At 40.6% G+C, this 23,312-nt stretch overlaps 1 protein-coding gene and 1 long non-coding RNA gene across 3 annotated transcripts; one reads left to right on the top strand and one right to left on the bottom strand.

Annotated features, from left to right (window-relative positions):
* Positions 1-3,801: 3,801 nt before the first annotated feature.
* On the top strand, positions 3,802-22,774 carry keap1a (kelch-like ECH-associated protein 1a). 2 transcript variants are annotated; one of them, XM_086182558.1, is made up of 12 exons: positions 3,804-4,237; positions 10,529-11,376; positions 12,858-13,057; positions 13,149-13,305; positions 14,075-14,167; positions 14,476-14,622; positions 14,722-14,828; positions 16,110-16,239; positions 17,011-17,207; positions 19,620-19,825; positions 19,904-20,080; positions 22,213-22,773. In XM_086182558.1, the coding sequence occupies exons 2-12, from the start codon at positions 11,164-11,166 to the stop codon at positions 22,389-22,391; spliced, it is 1,806 nt and encodes a 601-aa protein (XP_086038684.1). In that variant the 5' UTR covers positions 3,804-4,237; positions 10,529-11,163; the 3' UTR covers positions 22,392-22,773. The 2 variants fall into 2 exon arrangements, with proteins under 2 accessions (XP_086038683.1, XP_086038684.1); XM_086182557.1 differs by having other exon boundaries at positions 3,802-4,237; positions 19,620-20,080; positions 22,213-22,774.
* Positions 15,572-19,407, bottom strand: LOC147246372 (uncharacterized). Its single transcript, XR_015109752.1, has 3 exons — positions 19,288-19,407; positions 18,924-18,993; positions 15,572-15,716 (listed from the first exon to the last, which is right to left on the bottom strand). It is a non-coding gene; the product is annotated as an uncharacterized LOC147246372 (long non-coding RNA).
* Positions 22,775-23,312: the final 538 nt, after the last annotated feature.

Raw genomic sequence — 23,312 nt, forward strand, 5'->3', positions numbered from 1 at the left:
TATAACTACTTCTGACACATTTCTTCTGGAATGACACGTGTGCTTCTGCCTCTCAACAGCAGAGGGCAGCACATCCTCAGAGCACGAGATCTTTCTCTTCTCTTATAACTTCTAAACCACAACCAGCGTAATTTCACTTCACCTTTTCATTTAGAAAGTATGATTTTTCTTCTGTTTTCTTTTACACAGAAAAAAATGATGACATTAACAGAAAAGTGAAAAAAAAGTGTGAAATGATTTAAAATTTATCAAGAAAAAAGAGGAGAGGTTGATAATGGTGGAGCTGTGAGAAGAAAAAGAAATGAGAGGATAATTAAAAGGTGAAATGATGAATGACAGGCGTGTAATGTGAAATTTTGTGCTGTGTCATTGTGAACCATTGGTTTATTACTTCCTCCTGATTGTAAATGGTAAAAGTTTAACATTAGGGCAACAGGTGCCAACACAGGTCTATGATGCTGAAAGAATCAATATAACTACAAAAAAAATATCACTGGGACACATATGACATGCATGCAAATGACATACAAAAATATTCTAAATTACGATTGCAGTCAATTTCTTTTCTGTAAAGAAAAAAATTCAAATAAAGCAGTGATAGAATCACTGCACATGTTAATACGCAGCCTTGCAATTCTACTTGAATTATTATCAAAGGGCGGCACGGTGGGGCAGTGGTCAGCACTGTCGCCTCACAGCAAGAAGGTTCGAGCCCCGGCTCCATCACAGGATCTGTCTGTGTGGAGTCTCCATGTTCTCCCTGTTCCTGTGTGGGTTCTCTCTGGTACTCCAGCTTCCTCCCACAGTCCAAAGACATCAAGAGGGGACGAGGCTGATTGATGCTCTAAATTGACTGTAGGTGTGACTGTGAGTGTGAATGGTTGTCTGTCTATATGTGATGGTCCTGTGATGGACTGGTGACCCATCCGAGGTGAACCCAGCCTCTTGCCTGAAGGCTGCGATAGGCCCCCCGATACCCTTAACAGGGTAAGCGGAAGAAAACGGATGGATGGATGGATTATTATCAACCATGTTCAAAGTAAAACAAATGCTCCATGATGACAGACTTTCCTGTACGCAGCCACACTTTTAATTCAGCCGCACTTTTAATTCCTTGGTCTACAACACAGCATGAATCATCCCACATGACTCACCTTCACAGACTTTTTTTTTTTTTAAAGAAAAACAAACTACTCACTATGAATTGACTTTAAAAAAAAGAAAGAATGAAAGAGTAATTTTCCCCTTTATGACCCCCCAGAGGAGGTTGTTTGTATAATTTTACAAATTATACAAATTTGTATGCAGCCAAATTTCACCAAAATTGGTGGAGGGCTCTTGCATGGGTCATGGAAGAATCCATTAAAGTAGGGGGTTAATCTGTATGACATAGCAAAAAAAAAAAAAAAGGCTTTTTTTTTTTTACATTTGGTTTGAGGTCACCTTTGTAAAATATTCTCTTTCCAACTGGCCTCTAGGGACATCAGATGCACACTGTGTTTTTCGATGACTACGAGTATTTGCAGACGACGCCATCCTAAACCAGAAAACAATTTGAGATTAACAAATTTGTAAGCTGCAACAACGACAACAAACATATAACAAGAGTCAAAATAAAGGATGTAAATATGATTGTACTGAACGGTGCAGTAGAAACGCCTGAGTCATGCTTATGACTGAGAGTTATTATGTAACTCATTGCTACATGAGAGAAGCTTCAATCATAAAGATAGTTCAGGTTCATGGAGGTTATCCCAGCTGGAGATAGGCCAGTGGAACAGCAAACATATTCACCTGTCTGTCCTTGATATCTAGCATACAAACACTGTTTGTCAGAGTCAAACAGAAATGTATGAAATATTTTGCTTCCTCACAGCAGAATAAAATAATACATCCAGCAATGTAACAGGAACTGAGGGGTGATCCTTTCACTTAGTCATCAAAGTTTCAACAAAAGAGAGCGATGCTTTGTCTCACTGTAGTCGTCTGCTTCATTGAATCACCCCCTGTCTTTTACATCATTGTCATTTCATCAATGTGTTGTAATTTCTTTTAACCAGAAACTGAAACAATGTTCTTGCTGGGCGTAGTGTAGCAAGCACAAACTACCGTGTTGCTGTAATAAAACGCAGACTTCGCCTAGTCACCTGGGTTGACTCCTGAAATATGCAACTGTAGAAAACCACACCCAGCTACCTCGGAGCGTGCACTTTAGTTTCACTGATAGGAATATGAATAATGTTCGGCAGAAATCATGTTGCATTCACACTCTGACAGTTGATAGACGGATTAAACTCATAACTAAACCACGAGAATCCGCATCATTGTGTTATAATTTGTGTAATTATCACTTGTTGAAGGAGCGCATATAAAGTGAAGCATTTCAAAGGTTATGAAATTGCTAAACACGTCTGAATGGAGTAGAATGAAGTACAAAAGTGATTTGTAGGTAGTTTTTGTATTGTTTTCTTTTAATTCGGCCAACGGAGCCATTCACCAAGGGTGTATCCTGTCACATCCAGTAAGAAATATCATGGGCACGGTATCAAGGTGGGCCTGCAGTCTGGTCGGTGTTTGACTGGCTCAGGAGAAACACCACATTGCCAAAAAAAGTGCAGAAAAGATGATTATTCCAAGCAGAGGAACAAAAGGGTCATCCAAGGAAAGACAACATCCTCTTTGAACCTGTACTGACGGAATTCATTGTACTCTGACTTTAGTTATTCAGTCAGACCAGCAAACCTTCAGTCATTTAGACATTGCAGCCTAAGGAGTATTTTTGCATGAATTTGGAGAAACAGTTACATTTCTTAAAAATTCAAAAGTCTTTTTGCTATGTTTTTGCCATTGCTGCTTTCTTGCTCTTTATAGGAATGAGGAGAAACAGTGTTCTGGCACAAGTGAAGATTGTAGCGCAGCAGTTTTCTCCAGTTGGATACATTGACGTATTGTAAATTTTGTACATTCTTGATAGGCAATGGGTTGAGCAACTGGAAAATGGTGACATGCTGCCCCCTTTTGTTTGGGGTATGAAGCATGTACCTCTATGGAAGGCAGTCAGTTGACCAAATCTTTTTAAACCTTCAAATTTTTAAACTTCCCCTCCAGTCAAAAACACCTGACTCTTCTTGTTCCCACAGTTGAATGATTGAACCTCTCTGTGTAGAATGTTGGATAGTTTTATCATGGAAGACTATTTTCAAGTTCATTAGTGAAAGTGTAAATTATTTCTGAGCTCAGAGAAAATCAGATTTTAAGAGGGAATCGACCACATCAGATGGTATAAGGGAGTAAGTCGGATGTAAGCCTCATTTGATTTACCTCAAAATTCAGCTGGGAGGTCTTCACTTGATGCACAGCGACATAGTGCATAGACAGTGTGTTTCTAGAGACATCCAATGGACACAGGAAGTGATGTTTGCAAATGTTTTTTCCCCATGCAAAATCCAAATAAGATTATGTTTCACCTCCCGTCCCTCTACAGCGCGGGGCCTGCTCATCACTGATAGTAGCTTTAATTGGATTATGGTGGTACCAGGGTTGGAAGTTCGATTTATGTGCACTCTTTAAGAAGGTTCAAGAATATTCTTCATACAGGCCTGAAGGAAATCTTTTACCTATGTTCTGCTCATTGTTATACGGCTGTATTGTTCTACAGCTGTCCCCAGTATAGTTTCATAACTGGACTTCACCTCCTGTTAAAAATGTCACCCCAACCGAGATGATTCATCGTATAAAATGCGGAAGTGAAATCTGCAGATAGTGCAGTGTTTTATTATTCTCAATGGGCATGCAGTGAAGGGGATTTCCGGTAGATATTTTCCACTGTATGTGTGGGAGAATGGACGAGGGGTTATTTTTTTCTCTCTTTTTTTGACGTATCAGCAGAGCGGCACGGTTATCTAACCGCGTAGGTCGATGTTCAGTTTCAGTTTGAAAACTGCTGCCGCCGCGGCTCCTCCTGACTTGTTGCCATGTACGCTTGGCAGCGTAGCCGAGAGTTGCAGAGTCATGTTGATGCAGAAATACCTCTCCGCTGTTGGACGCCAGCCTACGGCGACGCACGGCGGTGACGCTCCATTCCGCACATTTTACACTTCTTATCAGCTGTAATGACACTTTTTTTTCGTCGCCTGACAGGACAGCCTAACACCGGAGAAGTGGACTAAACTCTCTTGAGGTCTTTTCTGTGCTGTCGTGCCGTTGTTGACAGCTGTTTGTGAAGGAGTTGCTCACGGTGAGTAGCTGTTTTGTTTTTGGGTTGTTGTTTTTTTTTAAAGCGTCTCCTCATTTTTATAAAAGTAGACTCGCCCTTTTGGAGGGGGAAAGCTCTGTCTCAAACATGGTTGTCGTGTTTGTGTCACCGGTGACATTTGTCGTGTTACGCTAACGCAGTCCTGCCGTAGTTGGGAGTTCAGTCGTCGAATTTGCGCCTCATTTCCTCAGCAGCGTACGGAGCCCAGAAGAGAATTGTTCTCTCTACGTAGTCTTTGATTCACGTACAAATGGCTGACTGGAGAGAGTTGTTGCTATTGAAAGTGAATCCGAGTGTCATTTCTGTAACAGCCTGAAGGAAATCTCATCACCCCGCATTTTAGGCTCACACAAGGGATTCATGTTTGGTGTAAATGATGATCAGTCTTCATGCAGCCCAGTTAAACAACCCCTAACCCATAAATGTGTACAAACATCTTCCTAAATATTACAACGTGTGTTTGACATTTTTTGTGCAGAAAAACATCTCTAAGATCACCACATCCACTCCTTGAGAGGCTACATACTCATCCATCCATCCCAGCTGATATTGGGCACGAGGCGGGGTTCATACATACATACATACTCTTATTTCTCATTAAAAAAAACACAAACATCTCGATTACATGTAGAGTTTCATGACTATTGTTAAATTTCCAATGGATACATGTCTCCTACTCTTCTGTAAAATCCAACGCTATTTGTATATTTGAGGATTCAAGTGTTGTGCCTGTGTAGATCCTGTGGCTCAACTTCCAGAATATTTGTGATGTCACAAATCCTGCTTTGTAGGACCGTCTGTTAAAATGAAAAGGATTTACGCTGTCAACAATGAACGTGAAAACAGCCTTGCACATCCGTCATTCAACACCGTGAAGCTCAGATGTTCAATGGGGGGGGGGGTGCATTTTTGACTGGAAGTGACTTAAAAATATTGCAGTCTTTTTTAAAGGTTGTAGTTAATCAGGTAAGATTTCAAATGAAATTTGAAACCATCAAGTATTCAGAAATGTTCATTCAGAGGTGTTCAATACTTTACAGATACCTTTACTTTTTTTTTTGTCATTTCCATTTTTAAGTATTTTACATTACACATTTTGCCCACAACATCAACATGTGTTAAGGAAAACGAAAATATAAACCGATGTACCAAAATGTAGTAAACTTAATTTGTCCGTCTCAACTCTTTAGTTTTATGTTTCGGCACGTTGGCAAGTTTCCACTCAATTCAGCTTCACAGCATAAAAAAACAAAACCCTGCAACTTGTAGATTTACTTCTTGGCTGTTGAAATCTGGTGTTGAATGACAAGGCATTTTTCCACATTTCTTACGATTTTCATGACACGTGATAATTCATCCGTTTTCTCTCTTAGCCCGTACTTTCTACCAGAGATAAGGAATTTCCTTTGTTAGGTGATAAATCAACTGAGTGCATGTTTAGTGTTTCTGATAAGTGGAGTTTGTGGTTACTCAAGAAGCTGCATTTGGAAAATTGTAGTACCTCTCTAGTGTTAAGTGTATTCGGTATGCAACACATGTTGTGAGTTATCTTTCAGATTCAATCACGTGCTGACAGAATGTGATCATGTCATGTTATTGTGACAAAATAACGACATCTTTCTGGTTTGTTATGGTGATAGTTGAGTTTTGTGACCTTGTAATACCTTACAACAGCTTTCTGTTTCGTCTCAGTCTTCATTTGAGGAGTTTTTCTTCAAAGCAAATGATATCGTTTGTAAACTTTGACCCCAATCAGCTTCTAGGGTGGTTAAAAGATGACGAGGCAAAAGAGGTTGTCACAAAACGTTGCAGGAGGCGCGTGGTCGCTGCAGCTCAGCAGTTTTAGACAACTGTTTTTTTTTTTAAAGTTTGTTTTCCTTTTTGAAGATTAAGCGACATTTTCCTCTCTCTCTTTGTATGTCCTGTTTTGTATATTGAGGTTAAAGGTGAATAAACAGGCCAGTCACCTTCGCGTCATTGTTTACAGCTGCAGCTGCGGCTGTCCTGTCTGACCTCCGCCAGCACAGACAGTCTATAAATGGTTAACCCTCTGCCAAACAGTGTTCCTAATAAAAGTAACTGTACCAAGATTTTTTTCTCTATTTTTAGTGTCTTTTAAAAGACCAATTCTCATCAGACCCACTTAATGTTATTTTTTTGTTATTTGTTAACAATTATTTGTAATTAGGGCATCTTTTAAGAATGTCGGTTTCAAATATTTTTTTAGGATAGCAATTAAGTTAAGTTAGAGTTGTGATTGAGTCAGAGATGCAGGACGATACTCAACTGAATGACTAGTAAGTGCATTATCATTATGAGGAACTGAATTGTGAAATTGTAGAATCACCCATCTGTGCCATGATGTGCCATGTTACCTGTAACTTGAACAGTTGTATCAGCTAGCTGTTAGCATTAGCGATTCGGCTAGCAGATGCAAATCATAGCAACCAAAATGATGGTTACAGTCTTCATTGGGTTTATGGAATGGAGCACAGTTAATTTTTCAGCACCTTTTTATAAAAAAAAAAAAAAAAAAATTCAAAGCCAATGAAAACCCACAAAAACATTCTGGTGAGTTTGGTCCACCATCTTGTTTATTTTCTCCATTAGCTCGAGTTGCTGTCATTCAGTTTTATGTGTAATTATCAAACATACAGTACGTCAGGGCTATTCAAGGCCATTTTAGTAAACTTGAAATAGAAGTATTGCACCAAATCAACTTTACTAACATTCTTCTTACTGTACATTTAAACTATTTCACATTGTCTACATATTAAGCATCTTTTATTTTTTAAATCCATAAACACCCACCCTTCCAAACAGCCATTTATTAAATATAACTGACAGGGACAAACAGCACCACCGCTAGAGGTGATTCTGGTCAGGACCTTGGTTAAACAGGCATATACGAACCTTGTTTTAATGAATGAACTGCTCAAAACAAGCGTCATCGTGTCCCTGTAGGCTTGAGCAATGCTTCATATAGCAGCCGTGTTCAGCATCCCATGTTTACACAGCTATTCACAGTTTACCTCTGAAAAGACTGATGGAGGGTAAAGAACAAGCTGTGTTGATAGAGAACTGTATGGGTCTTTCTGGAACACTTTACATCTTCCCCTTTCTCGCCCTTCCCCCCTTGAAGTGATACTGTTGTAGATGTAGTGTCTTTTTACTCTCTTGTAGTCGCTGTATTTTGCTCGCAATCCTTTTGCCCGTTTTTCTCTGTACTGCCCTTCCTCCCTCTCCATCTCTCTCTTTTGGTCATATGACCAGCAAACACGCTGTCTGACTGTAGGCCGGGGAGGTGAGGGAGCTCAGGGCTCAACAGATTTGATTGTGCAACACCGCAAAGCTGCAGTCCTTCACAAACCCGTAATAATCTGGTTACGTACAGAAGAAGGAAAAAAAAAACCATATCCAACAAATCCTGCAAGTTCATAAATACCCCTAACAATTTTTAGGGTCAGAGTTTGTCACTGCTCGCTACTTCCAATCTAAAAATGGACCTGCTGCAGATGTGTGATGATTCTTTGGGGGAGTCCCTGAATGCACTGAATTAGCTTAGCAAATGTCTTTTTCTTACTGTTCTACTCCAGAGCTGGTTTGTCCGGCTCGGAGCTTCAACAGCAAGTAATGTAGAGATTTCATGTTTGTAGGACATACTGTTATTTTATGTCTCTCTGTGTTGTGGAAAGAGACACGTCTAAGTATTTCAAACATAAACATGGTGTAAGAGTGCTCAAATGGAATTTTAAGGAACTGTCTCTTTATCCTTGTTGTCATCAAGATCCTGCAACTGAGTAGAAACATTCTGTCTTTGAGCCGTTTCTGTGTATTTTGGACAGTTTGTTGTGTATGAGTTCATCTTCTGTATGTTTGAAAGGCCAAGCGTTTTGCTCAGTTCTCCTCAGGGACACAGCTACAAGCTAATTTTCTTATATGGAGCCACAGTGTGTTAAAACAAAACTCCAGCACGGTTTTACTGGTGTTATTAAATCAGTGTTCTGTTATTGGTCCACTAAACATCACTGGCAATGTCAGTATTCGAAATTTTCTCAGTACATTTGACAGCCACAACTCTGTAACATACTGTCATAAAGTTTTGGGAGATCATTTCTATCACTTTCTCGGTCACTACTGCTAGTTAACACCTATTAACTTGGGAGATAACAAACCATAAGTAACTGAGTCTGGCCAAGAAAAATAATTAAATTGTTTTTACAGTTCTTTTTTTTTATTTGAGTGGATACATGGGAAAGAGCATGTCAAGTAGTGTGGTATATCATTTATCTTGTCATCTGAGAGCAGGATATATCAGTAGGCTGCATTTGTGGGGTCCTATTTATTTCAGTGAAAAGTTAGTATCGGTGCATTAAGCCAAAAAAAAGTTTGACTTCCAGGTATAATATTTCTGCATGCACAGTAACCCTCTGTGTGCCTAACCAGATTAACCCTTGGCAAAATTAAACAGGGATAAAAAATGATTAAATCTAGAGACTCCTTAGGATTTTTAAATGTAATTGGATCAAACTGATCAAATTATGATTACCCGCTCTTTTGAATACTAAGCTAAACTAACCTAGGTGTGTCCTTATTTGCCCAAAATCTTGAACCGTTCATATGAAGAACAGACTGAGACATCCAGCGTTGCTCACTCACTACTTGCAAATGCAACTGCAACTGTTACATTTTAGTTGAACAGTAAGTTGAGCTTTATTAAAAACAGTGGCAACATTAAACCCATATAATTACATTAAACTGAGCGTCAGGAGCTTCATCATACACCGGTACCTGAATGGAATGCTTTAGATCTTTCAATGTCAGTCTCAGGGAGTCTTTTATTGAGGGTTCAACTCTGTGTTGTTTACTCAGAAAAGTAGTGGGTACGTGTGAACCTTAGCAGATGTAAAGCTTTTGTTGCGTCACTCATAAACAATTGTTTCTGTCTTAAGCTTTGCCACGTTGTGATATTTGGTCAGACAGTTTCTGTCGGCACAGAGATGAGCAGGAGGTTGACAGTACTTGTAGTTGTGGCTTTCCTGCCCACCCAAAGAACACAAGGGCACGCTGAAATTATTGTGATGTGAATTCAATTGCGAAAGTGTTGGTGGTAACAGCTTCTGGAGGCTGGAATCATTCATACCTTCTGCTGCTTTAAGCAATGTGACACATGTGCCCTGTTAATATTTGTCTGCCTGCTGCCATCTGCAGTCACTTTGTATGACTCATTAAATGTGACTTGCTCAGCCAAGCAGTGCCTGTTCTTAAAGTTAGAGGCTTATTTTGAAGGTGAGGACCAGCTCTTGGATGTCGTGTGGCGTTTCATGAAAGTCATTCTCTTTATTTTTGAGTTTCAGAGTTATCCTTACATTTACATTTTCAAGGCAGACATAAATATATCCATGTGGTCACACACACACAGGTTTTTCAGACCTGGGTGAATTCATTTGATCCTGTTCCCAATGTGAGGAGATAAGGATCTGCCTTTTTATTTTTTTCTCTTCTTAAGTGAATGTGCTGTCAAAACAGCAACATAGTTTAGTATCTTAGGCTTGTACACAATTGTGGTAAAAGCAGCCTGGAGGAGTCTGATGTTGTTTCAGTTGCTTCTGTCTGTTTTGTAAATTCAGTGTTGACTGAGCAATGTTAGTGTCACTGCTTGAGTACAGACGGGTTGAATTTGTGGCTGAGATGACAAGAAGTTGAGAAGCTGCTTCTTCCAATCATGGCTCTCTGCAGGACAAACTAAGATCCCATTACAGAGCTGTGGACCAGAATACATAGAGGAGGAACTACAGGTTTTAAAACTTGAGGGGGCAGGATAGAGGTATGCTAACCTGCCCATCTGCTAACATTTTTTGTTCTAAGTTCATTTGTGGTCAGCAGGTCTCTGTTGGGCTTAGCTCCCTATTGCATCACAAAGAAGGGTATCAGTCTTCCTGTCTGTTTCTGGAAAAGATGGACAAAATTATACTTGAACACAGGGAATGTAAGAATCTTGGTTTTTTTTTTTTTGATTTTTTTACCGTTGGACTATGTCTTTTCACCAAATCATTAAATAGACTTTTTTGTTTTGTTTCAATGGGCAAAAGTGAAGGCGCAGAGCACTTCAACTGAGGATGTCTTTTCACTCAACAGCAAGGAAGTGAAACAACGACACTCCCACTTACACAGCAGGAAACGAGCACATTCATATGAAACTTTGATTCTGTTAACGTTAGCCGAAACGACAAAACATCTCCTCTGTGCTAACTTTGTTTCCTTTCTGTGCAGGACAATCATCACAACAGACAGAGACATCCATGCCAGTAGATGTCTGACTGTGCAGTAACACACATTTGCCAACCACTTCCCCTTCATCTGTGGAACACTAAATTGCAGAGGACTCACTGAAATGTCAGGATAGATTCTTTCCCAAACCCTGTAAAATCTGGACCAACAGCCATTTAATGATCATGGTTTGACTCACGCTGTGGGAACTGTCTGATCCTGATGCAATTGCTGTCAGTCATGTTGGAGCCTGGATCTGCGTATGAGGGATTATTATGTGGTTCACCATCAGCCTGCGAGTTTGTTTACCCTCCCTATTTGCTCCGAGAAACATGACTTCAGCTTTGTTCATGCAGCGACTGACTCTTCCTCCGGACTGCTTGCTGTGCCTCCTGGTTCCCGCCAGGATCACCAGTGGATAGGAAAGTTTCTTGGGAAATATCTTCTTACTGAATAGATTGTTTAGTTTGATGGATAAAAATGGAGGAACTTGGGACATTTGCTCACTGGAACTTCACATTGATGAATTAAAACTCAAACTTTAACTTCAATGGGAAAAGAACTAAAAAACACTGAAAGAAGATTGTAAAGCTAAACAGAAATAAAAGTCAGGAGTTCTCCTCTTCTTCACCCCCACAATGCAATGCCCAATGAGGAAGAGACGTCCTACACGTGATTCTGATTTCTCAGCTATAGCCGTTCCCTCGATGCATGGGTCTGGGTATCTGGACTACACAGTCGAGACCCATGCCTCAAAGTCCCTGAAGGTGATGGATGAGTTCAGACAGCATGAGATGTTGTGTGACCTGGTGCTTCATGTCACATACAAGGAGAGAACAGTCGACTTCAAGGTGAGACGCCCTCTGAACTTGATTGGATGAAACATTTATGTAGGGTATGGAAAGAATACAAACCATAAAATAAATTCTCAAACACGGATGATTTTAACATATTTGAAAAAGGAGAACACAAAACATTTTTTAATCCCACCAATTCTCCATAAATCATTCATTGCTTCCTTATTAATCTAATCTAACCTCCTACTTAATATCTAATTATTATTATGTATATTTGTATATACGTACAAATACATATGCATGCATCCAAATGAAAAGTATTGAAAAATTGACATCATTACTTACAAAAAGGCAATTTTCTCTCACTTTGTGTGGGATCCATTTGTTTATTATTCCAAATGCATGAATAAGTTAAATCATTATGCTAATTGTTACCACTTTTATTACTTGCACTCTTGTGCTGGCTCCTTTGATCTCAGGGTTATCTTTTGAATCTCTTTGATCTCTAACACACTACTTGCATTCCTGCTGCATGCACCACCCTTCATCCCTTGTCGTGCCTGTGTCAAGGGCACAGTCAGGCGTCGGTTATCTAGTCTGTCATTTTAGTTCTGTGACTCTGAGTAAGATTCACCAGGCATCAAAATGTTAGCTAGACTCTCTCTAGAGTCTCTCTACCCTAGACTCTCAGAACCCAGATCCTTAAACTCGTCAGTGCGCTGGGCACCAGCAATTTGCTGATTGAATAAAAGACTGAAAAATTGTTGTGTGTGTAGATATTTCTTACATTTTCAGTACGCAGTTGGTTTCTATTCAGACCTAATAGCACTGCTTGTCGGGCATTCTTATATATGCACACAAACTGGTTGATCCCTCATCTGCAGCCCTTGATATAACAAATCATTGCTCTCTTTCTTTTTTTTTTTTTCCCCTGACGCACCCAGGAAACATGGCCTGTATAAAAATTCTCTTACCAAATTAAGTTGTTTATTTTTGACTTAATCTTCTTTTATTGATGTGCTGCATTTATATAAATATTTGTGAATATTCTCAGTTATCCAGGTCATCGTAATCCTCAAAAAATGATCAAACTAGGCGACTGGACTCAATCTTCTTGTAAGTGTAGACGTTTCGCCTCTCATCCAAGAAGCTGAAGTCAGAACTGAAGAAGCGTCTTGGATGAGAGGCGAAACGTCTACACTTACAAGAGGATTGAGTCCAGTCGCCTAGTTTGATCATTTTTTGAGGATGCATTTATATAAATACTGGTATGCATACTTTTCTGAACTCAGGGCCACAATTTTCTTTTTTCAAAAAGTCTTTGACACAGTTTAACTCAACAGAAAACATAGATATTTTGCTCCATGACCCTGAAACTGCCTGTGTAACTTCAGTGTAGAGTTACTGGGACCTTTGAGAAGAAGTGCACTTTTAGTTTATGACATGTTCAGTCACAACGGATGTGATTACAGGGTTGTTCCACTGGTAAAATGTATGCAATTATATTCATATCAAAATAATCTGTGTTTTTTCAGGTGCACAAGCTGGTCCTGGCTTCCTGCAGCCCCTATTTTAGAGCCATGTTTACCAGCAGCTTTAAAGAGTGTCATGCCTCAGAGGTGACGCTACGTGATGTCTGCCCCCAGGTGGTGGGAAGGCTCATTGACTTTGCCTACACTTCTAATATCACCGTTGGAGAGAAGTGTGTGTTGCATGTTCTTTTGGCTGCCATGAGGTAAACATATTTACCAACATAGTTTACATTTCAGTGGAGAATACCCAGGTAATTATGATCTTTTTCCCTTGATCCTCTCTTGTTCTACAAGGTATCAGATGGAGGATGTGGCCAAGGCTTGCTGTGACTTCCTCATTAAGCACCTGGAGCCGGCGAATGTCATTGGCATCGCCCGCTTTGCTGAGGAGATCGGCTGCACTGAGCTGTACCAGAAGAGTCGAGAGTATATCAACACACACTTCAATGAGGTGAGTTGCAAGGATATTAAATAAAGCGTACATGCACACCCAATGTCAGGGTCAAAGTTAGTCAAGTTAGGTGAAATGTGTTGAATGGAAGCATTTTTGTGTTACTCTTGCATTTTACACAGCAACAGGTATGCCAAGCTAATGCGCACATGTATGGAGCACAGTAGAGGTGATTTCAACCACTCAAATGGAATGTGAATCTGCAACTCTGAATCTACGCTCTGTAGATGTTGTTTAGCCCTCAAATTAGACTTATAGACAGGAAGTGAAGCAATTGGGTTATCTCTGTCATGCTGAACTAGAGACTGTCTCGTGATAGAATCACATAAGCCAAAACACACACACACACACACACACACACACTTATTGAAAACATGTGTGAAGATTTACAGGATTTTGTAGAATGGTTCTTGAGTTACAGTGCGGACACAAACAATGAGCAGCGGCGGTTACGGGGGCAAAAACATAGAATCCCCCAAGCACATATTGGATAAAATAATAGTTTGTTTTGCTGACCTCAGAATTCTAGAAATGGTCATAATAAACCACACTTGCTGTTACCCCCAGAAACTACAGGTGTAGCCGTGTCAACCAGAACTGTAACTCTTGATAGTGACTGAATTCAAAGCTCAAAACCTTTTTTGTTTCCAGTTTTATGTACATATTACTGAATTAAAGCTCAAAAATGGACTAAGATGCACATATAATATTCTCCAGTATTCCGGCATGTGTAAGTATCAGTGTGTGCTGACGAATACTTCTTTTCTAGGTGACTAAAGAAGACGAGTTCTTCAGCCTCTCTCACTGCCAGCTGCTGGAGCTCATCAGTCAGGACAGTATCAAAGTGCTCTGTGAGTCTGAGGTGTGTCTGGTCTTCAAAGAACTAATTAAAAGTTGACAGGCAGGCACACAAGAAACATGTTTTAATCAAAGTCTGCTGGCTTAAATGCTTAATTGGATTGAGACACTTGTGGTTTTTGACCTCCATGGCAGTTACAGAAAAGACAGAAGCCACTGAAACGGCCCTCGCACAATAAAATTCATATGTGAACTTTAAATTTAGGTGTATATCACCAAGTATTCATCTCATGCTTAATTCCATTGTTCTGCTGTGTCCAGATACACAGTCTAAAGCACAAATGAATATGTTGTGATATGTTCATGTATCAGGTGTACAAAGCCTGTACTGACTGGGTCCGCTGGGATATGGAGGGAAGAGCCCAGTACCTACACGCCCTCCTGAATGCTGTCCACATCTATGCCCTCCCTCCTAAGTTTCTAAAGAACCAGCTCTTGTCCTGCCCCATCCTCAGCAAGGTCATTTGAAATCCAGTATTTGTTTCTGATGCTCACGTGATTTTGATTTTGTTATTTTGTTTCTACATCAACCAAGTTTTCATTTTCTTCCAACTGCAGGCTAATTCCTGTAAGGACTTCCTTTCTAAAATCTTCCAGGATATGACATTAAGGAAGCTTCCTCCTGCACCACTCAGAGGAACGCAGCTCATCTACGTGGCTGGCGGGTAGTTATCTCATGACTTCTATTACCTTCTCTTTGTTCATTTGTTGTTGCTTCACATTTACACATGCTTCAGTGTAAAACAGGCCGTCAGTTATGATAGAGTGAGCTTGGTTCTGCCATCCTCTGTTTGTTTTATGAGAGTTACTTAATTTAAAAGGCATATAACCTCAGGGCTCCATCTATCTGCCCCCTAGTGGCTGTCAGGAGTCATCTACCCAGGTTTTTTTACTGACATGCTTGGATCAATCCTGTTATTAAGCCCATAATTCATATGGACATACTTGATGTTAACACACCCTGATTATTAGTATTAACATGGCTTCACTTTTTTCACCTTTTTTGTACAATAATTTGCCAACAGAACACCTGGATTTTGTTGCTTTGCTTTTTTGATGTATTTATCTTGTGGCTTTTACCAGTAACACATCATTTCAGTTACATATATACTTTTGTTATGAAGAAAGCAGAGAAGCATGAATGCATCATTCTGCACCATTCCTCACATGATGCAATAAGGGATTTATATCAACTAATTTGTGCCATAAAACTCTTGTGTACCAGCATGCATTTATATATTTTATCAATGAATTGTCCAAAAGACATCAAAAAGCAAGCACACCCAACACAAAATAACCTGTTGGGTGTTTGGTAGCCATGAGAAGAGGAAGAAAAGCCAGCACTCTTGATGTCCTTTCTGGTCTTTTGATGAAAACTGGGCAGCAGGTCAGCACAACAGAAGCTTTTCAGCACTCACGCCTTCATCAGTACCAGACTCTTGGTTTTTACTTCTAAAAGGAAAAATTTCCACATTGACATCATTTTCTACCAATTGTACATCACTCTTCTTCATAGAGGCTCATATCTTGTCCCTGTGGCGTAAACTTGAGACCTGAAGACAGAATGAAAAATGGCACACATTTATTTTGTGAATGACTTACAGAAGCACGGTTCTCCTCCTGTTGCGAGACGATAGTGCTGATCAAAAGATGAACTTGAAGGCAGTAAATCATCTAAGAAGCCACAGAACATTGCAACATAGTGTTGTTGTTTTTTTAATCCCTAAATGGTCACACCACATGTAGCACATTTGATTGGTTTGTACTCTGCATTAACCCTGAAGAAGCCTTAATATGCTGTGCTCTTGTGTAGTGGTAACTGGCTCGTCTGAAGCCAGAGACAACTGTCTCAAGGACAGAAGTATCTTTTATGAGGGTACTCTGTGTACACTCTTTCTTTGTCTGCCTGATCCTCTGCTGACTCACTTTGACTTTTCTCTGTTAAGATATCGTCAGCATTCACTGGCCACCATGGAAGCTTATGATCCCAGGAGGAATGTCTGGTTAAATCTGGCGGACATGGGCACTGCATGTAGCGGCCTGGGAGCCTGCACCCTTTTTGGACTGCTCTACACTGTAGGTTGGCTAGGAACATGAAACAATGTCATAGTTTGGATAGTCTTGTATTTGGTTTGACAGTCCAAGATGACATATGATGTAGCTTATTACAATGTACAATAATTAGGTCCAGGTTGAGCGTGTGTGTACTAGGAAACCTCTTTATAGATCCTCTCCAGAACCAGAAAAAAAAGATGCATACCCTTCTCTCATCTGTGTGTGCAGTTGGGAACTGGGAACCAGAGACTGGCTGATGGCTAGTTAGCTCAGCACTTTGAATGGTAGTGATTTGGAGGTCTTGGCATACCTCCATCCATAAATTTTAGGTTTTTGGTTTGTGCAGAAGTAATCATCCTCATTGACTTTTACAAAGTCAGCCATGATTTTGAGTCGCTTCTTTAGCCGCACACGAGCATGGTGTTATTTTGTTTTGTGGGCCAAAGTTTTGAGGCGTTCCATCAAATCTCTGCGCTCAGGAAAGTAGTTCTTGCTATGGCTGATTCAAAATAATGTGCAATCCTAGTTCTGTTAATGCAGGCCAACACCTTTTGGAGAAGAATATTTTTTGACCTCTGAGATATGCTAATCTGCCCATTCACTTCCATTCGTTGAGCTAAGTTAACTAGCACTCAGCTGGTCTCTTGAGGGTCTCAACTTCCTACTGCACATCTAGAGGAGAGAAGGGGATTTGTCATGTTGTAAGGCTCTGGGTATGATGCTATATTTCTCAGAAAAGTTGCTGTATTCCTTTAATATCCCACCTGGGTTTGCCTCGTTTTGTGAACACAGGTTGGTGGCAGAAACCTGTCACTCCAAAACAACACTGAGTCTAGCTCCCTCTGCTGCTACAACCCTATGACCAACCAGTGGGGCCAGCGTGCTTCCCTCAACATCCCCAGGAACAGGGTCGGAGTTGGTGTTGTTGACGGCTGCATCTATGCTGTAGGTGGCTCCCAGGGCTCCACACATCACAATACAGTAGAGAGGTGAGCCATTTCAAGAGTGTGTGTGTGTGTCTGTGCGTGTGTGTGTGTGTGTGTGTGTGTGTGTGTGTGTGTGTGTGTGTAAGGATTTATTTATTTAACCAGGCACTCGAGGAGTAATTTGAGTGTAATGACTTATTTACCGGAATGAATCTAATGAGTGCAGGTTTTCTCCTTCTTTTTCCCCGCACATTCTCAGATTAAGTGCAGTTACCTCAGACATGAGAGATAGAAAATGAATAGCTGCCATTCAAGCTAAAGAGCAGTGAAGAAGTTTGCAGGTATTCCTCTTAGGCAAATTAGACAACAACACAAGCGCTTCAAAAACATGTTGAGACAGATGTCCTAGGAATGTAGACACAGTTGGGAATGCTTTACATCTCAGTGCCATGCATGCCAAGCAGTTATCTTTCCTAGACGGTCGAAAACAAAACTGAAGTCTGAGATATAATTATTTGTATTATACTGTTCGTTTTTTTTTTTTTTTTTTCAATGTCTAAAACTGTGCTGTCTTAATTCCCAATTATCGAAAGAGTTAAGATTTCGGTATTCTGCAGGCGACGTTCTCCAGCAACATGAAGGAGATTGAATAGATTATGCCTCTCTGTTCAAGTCTGCTAAATTAAGATGACGTGTTATTGTCATTGAGAGCGTGTCCCTTTAAACGCACATGCAGTAATTGCAGGGTCGAGAGTGCAGGGGTCCGTATCAGCACATTGGCCTGAGAAGTGAATCGAGTCAAAGTGCCTTTCTCAAGGGTGTTTAGTCGTTGTTGGAGGGCAGGTGATGTAATGTCAGTCACCCTCTGTTCAGCAGTTGACAGCTGGAATACAGCGAGAGCCAAGGACTGAGCAAACAACCCTGTAATCATTAACCAGTCGGTGAACCTGCTGTCAGAAATGCTCATCCTGAGTCCGCTTATTGTTCTTTTACCTTTCAGAACACAGAAGAACAAAGCATAGTCCGTATTTTTATTCTACCCACATCAGGTTGTTTGTGAGCATCAGTTGCCCTTTTCGGCACCTCATTTATTATGTTGAGTTACACTAAAACTACGATGCTGGTTGAATATGCACCAGGTTGAGGAGTGATGCATGGGTCAAGAAAGAGCCCAGTCTTTTTTCTTTTTTTTCTGTATCTGGCAAGTTTCTTTCTTTTGGTGAAATTTTGATTTCAATCACTGTACAAGCGCAGCTAGTAACCTGCAACTTCCACCGATGTTTTCCTGAAGTACTTCTAACGACTCATGAAATATGCACACTGTGCTTCAGCTGTTGAGTTACATACAATAGAAGAGTTGGCCGTTGGTCTTGGTGGAGGTCTGAGGATATCACAAAATGATATGTATTCTGATACATGTGCCGCAACGAGATTTTGCCGTGATATGCCGCAATATAATGTGACACATATTGCAAAATAAAAAATAAAGATGAAAATACAATTAGATCTGTACTACCTGGGTAATCTAATAACATGTAAAGCATATTATATCCATGACTCAATGGGCAAATTGAGTCAAAACTCAATTAAAAATTCCCAATCCAGTTCATTAGAATGGTATTTGCAAAGCTGTGCACTTTTACACCAAACCCTCTAAATGTAGCTGCCATAGCATCCTATGGAAAAATGCATACAGAATAAGTTCTTTTGTCACTTGTATTCTTGTTCTTTGGGGGGGGGGGGGGGGGGGGGGGGCGGGGTTGGCCCTTTTACATTTACCGTCAAAGACATCTGATTGTCCTCTTGCCAGGCCGTCTCTGCAAATAAAATCGATTCTTCATGGACCTGCCTGTTTAAGGAGAGTTGAAATGAAGTAAATGATACGTCACTGTTTCCAGTGTTAAGAAATAGAACTGCAGCAACGTGAGTCACAATACAAGTTTGATCGCAATATGATGTTGATAAAGGAGCTGGAATATCAACAAAGTACCATGGAGAGAGAAAAAAAACTGCAGTGTACTGCTGCAACGATTTTATTGGGCAGCCCCTGTCAGAGCACTCCTCGATATAGAAATATCAATTCACTGTTGGTTTACGTCCATCTGTACTGAGACTGGATAAAAACATAAATAACGAATATTACCAGATCCGTCCCGTTGGAAACGTGCGCAGATACGAGCAGAGAGACTGAGGAGAGCGAGAGCCTGGGCGTCTTCCAGACAGCAGAATCCTCATCTCTGTGTGCTCTTACTGGTGTTACAACCTATTTTGCTTTAAATAAAGCTCATCAAATGTGTCCAAATGCGGTTGCCAGCTTAACCTAATCCATTTAAAGTTGACTGGCTGGTGCAGATTGAGAAGGGTGTTGCACACACCCGGCCTCGTCTCAGTACAAACAGGATGGGAGCACTAATTAGATTATTCTGCTATTAAAAGAGATTTTCACTCCTCGGCTAAGTGCTGTCTGGGTTGCAGATGGGATCCAGAGTCCAATCGCTGGTCCTTGGTTTGCCCGATGGCGGTGGCTCGCCTGGGAGCCGGCGTGGCAGCATGTGGGGGGGCTCTGTATGTGGTGGGAGGGTTTGATGGCCAGAATCGCTGGAATACAGCTGAGAAATACCAGCCTGACACCAACACCTGGATCCAGCTGGCACCCATGAGTACTGTGCGCAGCGGACTGGGTGAGTTCAGAGAAAACAGGGTTATGATTGTTGTTTCACAAGTGTGCATGTGTTTCCTGACCTGCTCTCGCTTTGCAGGGTTAGTGTGTGTCAACTCCTACCTGTATGCTGTAGGAGGCTATGATGGGCGGAGCCAGCTGTGCTCTGTAGAGCGTTACAACATAGCCAGGAATATTTGGGAACCCAGGGCCTCCATGCAGTTCTGTCGCAGCGCACACGGAGTTACTGTCCACCAGGGACGCATCTTCGTGCTCGGTCAGTGACATCACACAAACATGAACATGCACAAACATAGAAGTGAAACTATTTTTCAACCTTTCACCAGCTTAACACACATTCAGTAAGATTTGGATCAAACTAAGAGTTGTAACATGTTACTGCCAATCAATCAATCCGACAAAGCACAACAAAACCATCCTGATGAAGGATTTCTTCAGGTTGACTTTTCTCTGACGTCTCTCAGGACACTGTTTTGACTGTCCGGCTGCCATCGTCCTGATAAGATACGGGGCAAAAGCTGATACACTCATTTCAGTGGCCTTGTATTCCTATGTGCCCTCAGAACAACGAGTCTAAAAGTCCTGTTGTTCCCCTCAGGTTTCACACAGTGACCACACTGATAAGATTTTTGGGGCTATAAGAGGAACATTTGCGCACGTCAAGCAGGGCTGTGCCATCAATCCAGTCACAATCCTGATGTCAGCCGACGCATTTAAACAACTACAGAAAAGCAACAAAAAACCCCACAATTATTATTTTGAACAGTACTACACAAATGTTGCCAACTGACTTTACATTTTGCGAAGGATGGTTTGTGTTATTGCAAATACTTTCATTAGTTAAATATAATTTCTTAAGGTCACAGTTCATAATGCTGCTGAAATGTTGCTGTTTTTTTTTTATGCTAGTTTCAGTATATACATTTCAGCTGAGACATTTCTAAATCAGTGACGAAAGCACAGTTTTGTGGAGAACCAAACAGGAATGTATATTGCAATGTTATTCAGCAGGTTTGCATTATGTAATAATAGGATAACAATTATGCAATAATTCTGTCTGAAGAAGCAGGGATGCAGCGTAATGTCCTTGAAAGAGAAGGAAAGAAAGACTTTTTTTTAGAGGATGTTATTGCGTAAGCATACTCTAAAATGTACAGCATGTTTAATTAATTAATTCTGATTATCGCTCAGGAGTGCAGGCGGAACTGTTGTATATTAAAAATGACTATGTATGTTTGAGATGAAATAAATAATTGATTCAGTGTTGAATTCCTAATTGATAAATAAACCGGTGCCGAAAGTGAAATAATTGGTCATTCAAAATGTAATTATTTTCAGTCGACTGCCACTTAATGTTTATTTTATTCAGAAAAGATACCCCAAAAAATGCGACTGGACATAAAATGCATTGCAAAAATGTAAGCATTACTTAGTCTTTGCTGTTTGAAGAATTTGAAATAACGGCTTATGTTTGTGTAATTATGTGTTGCCTGAAAGAAGAGTTCTTGTTTGTGACTGCACAGAAATATTGCAGTTACCAAGGACGAAGGTTAAAACACTATTTCCTGTGGGATTATTTACAATTTTTCCTACATTTATCACAATTTTGAACTCTCTGCTGTACAAACATTGTGGACACAGTGGAAGAGGACCAGCTCCTTGTGTGATTATAAAAGGCACATTTAAAGCTAACAACAGCCCTGGTTTTAAGTTTCAAGTAATTAAACACAAATGTAAATATAGTTATGAATATTATATTCTCACCCTGTTGGTGTGAAATGTTCCTTTCCTTGCCTTCCTAAATTCTACACACGGTAGAATTAAAGTCAGATCCAGAAGTACCAGTGAACAAGAACAATTGCATCGAACATAGATGGAAAAAGTGATGTTTTAAAATATGGATTTATTAATAAATCTCCAAATATTAAAATCAGATGTGTAAAGACGGGCAGCACGGTGGTGCAGTAGTCAGCACTGTGGCCTCGCAGCAAGAAGGTTCTGGGTTCGAGTCCCTGCTCCATGTTCTCCCTGTTCCTGTGTGGGTTCTCTCTGGTACTCCAGCTTCCTCCCACAGTCCAAAGACATCAAGAGGGGACGAGGCTGATTGATACTCTAAATTGACTGTAGGTGTGACTGTGAGTGTGAATGGTTGTTTGTCTCTGTATGTTGGCCCTGTGATGGACTGGTGACCTGTCCAGGGTGAACCCCGCCTCTCGCCTGAAGGCTGCTGGGATAGGCTCCACCCCCGCGACCTTTAACAGAATAAGGAGTAGAAAATGGATTGAAATGTGTAAAGACAAAATTATTAAATGTAATTTACTCTGTGTGTGTGTGTGTGTGTGTGTGTGTGTGTGTGTGTGTGTGTGTGTGTGTGCGTTGCCCATTTAGGAGGTTTTAACCAGCATGGCTTCCTGGCCAGCATCGAGTGTTACTGTCCAGAAAGGAATGAATGGACATGCGTCACTGACATGCCAGTTGGCCGTAGCGGCATGGGTGTCGCTGTTACCATGGAGCCATGTCCTGGGAGCCTGCCAGAACCAGAGGAGGATGAGGATGGAGCCACGTAGGAGGAAGATGTAATCAGTTGCGCATTCCATCATTAAACTCCATTTCATTCAATATTGCAGGTGGAGTTTTAATGGAGAAGTTGAGAATTCCTGGTTCGATTATGGGGATCATGTGATGTAAAACAGTCAGTGAGCTGACAATGAATAAGGTGCTACAGATTTAATCTTAAATATTTAATCGAATGTTCCTCTTTAGTGTTCAGTCATTTGTAAATGTACACACCTTTTAATGTTTGTGTCCTCTGTCTCTACCTCTGTCTCAGTCTAAGCACCTTTCCTGTGTGTTTTCATCATGTTGTGCCAATACAGTTTCATACAACTATTCCTTTGTAATATATTTCATTTTGAGACAATAAAGTCAATTAAGTATTCTACACAATCCTTGCCATTCAGGTTTTTTTCATACGATATCTGCTTCCTCCTGTAAGAGTGTAACAGCCCACTTGCCACCACTAGATGGTGGGATAAGTCCAAAAACTGCTGTACGTAGCAACATCATCACTTGGCATGTAAACACAACTCCCATTGTACTGATGGACTTTGCTCATATTTAAACCAACAATACCAGTGTGTGTGTGAGAGAGAGAGAGAGAGAGAGAGAGACAGCACTATTTTGCTGGTGTGAACCATCATCTCTTGTGGACAAAGAATATTTTCCATGTTTTATGAGTCACAGAGAGGTTGTGGCGCCTCTTTATTTTAGCAGTTCTGAGGAAAGACGCAGGTTACTGGAGTCACATCGGTGTTAGTCATCAACGCAGGACGTCACGCTTGTGTTTGCATATCTCTCTCTCTCTCCACCGTTCTTTTTCATCATGGCTCACCTGTAATTATCCCAGCAGGTCGACAGCTCTGGACACAGCTATTATTCAAATGTGGTTTCTAAACTGACATTTCAAACGGCAAACATATCAAACGAGA

The sequence above is a fragment of the Aulostomus chinensis genome, chromosome 17, assembly GCF_037954235.1.
Source record: "Aulostomus chinensis isolate RoL2024-O1b breed Wild chromosome 17, RoL_Achi_v1.0, whole genome shotgun sequence".
In the NCBI taxonomy this organism is placed as follows: Eukaryota; Metazoa; Chordata; class Actinopteri; order Syngnathiformes; family Aulostomidae; genus Aulostomus; species Aulostomus chinensis.

Bases quoted from the DNA above. Each gene is read 5' to 3' on its own strand.
- keap1a (XM_086182557.1), top strand. From the start codon at position 11,164: ATGCAATGCCCAATGAGGAAGAGACGTCCTACACGTGATTCTGATTTC. The intron at 11,377-12,857 runs GTGAGACGCCCT...GTGTTTTTTCAG, and splicing joins AGAGAACAGTCGACTTCAAG to GTGCACAAGCTGGTCCTGGC. The intron at 16,240-17,010 runs GTAGGTTGGCTA...TTGTGAACACAG, and splicing joins TTTTTGGACTGCTCTACACT to GTTGGTGGCAGAAACCTGTC.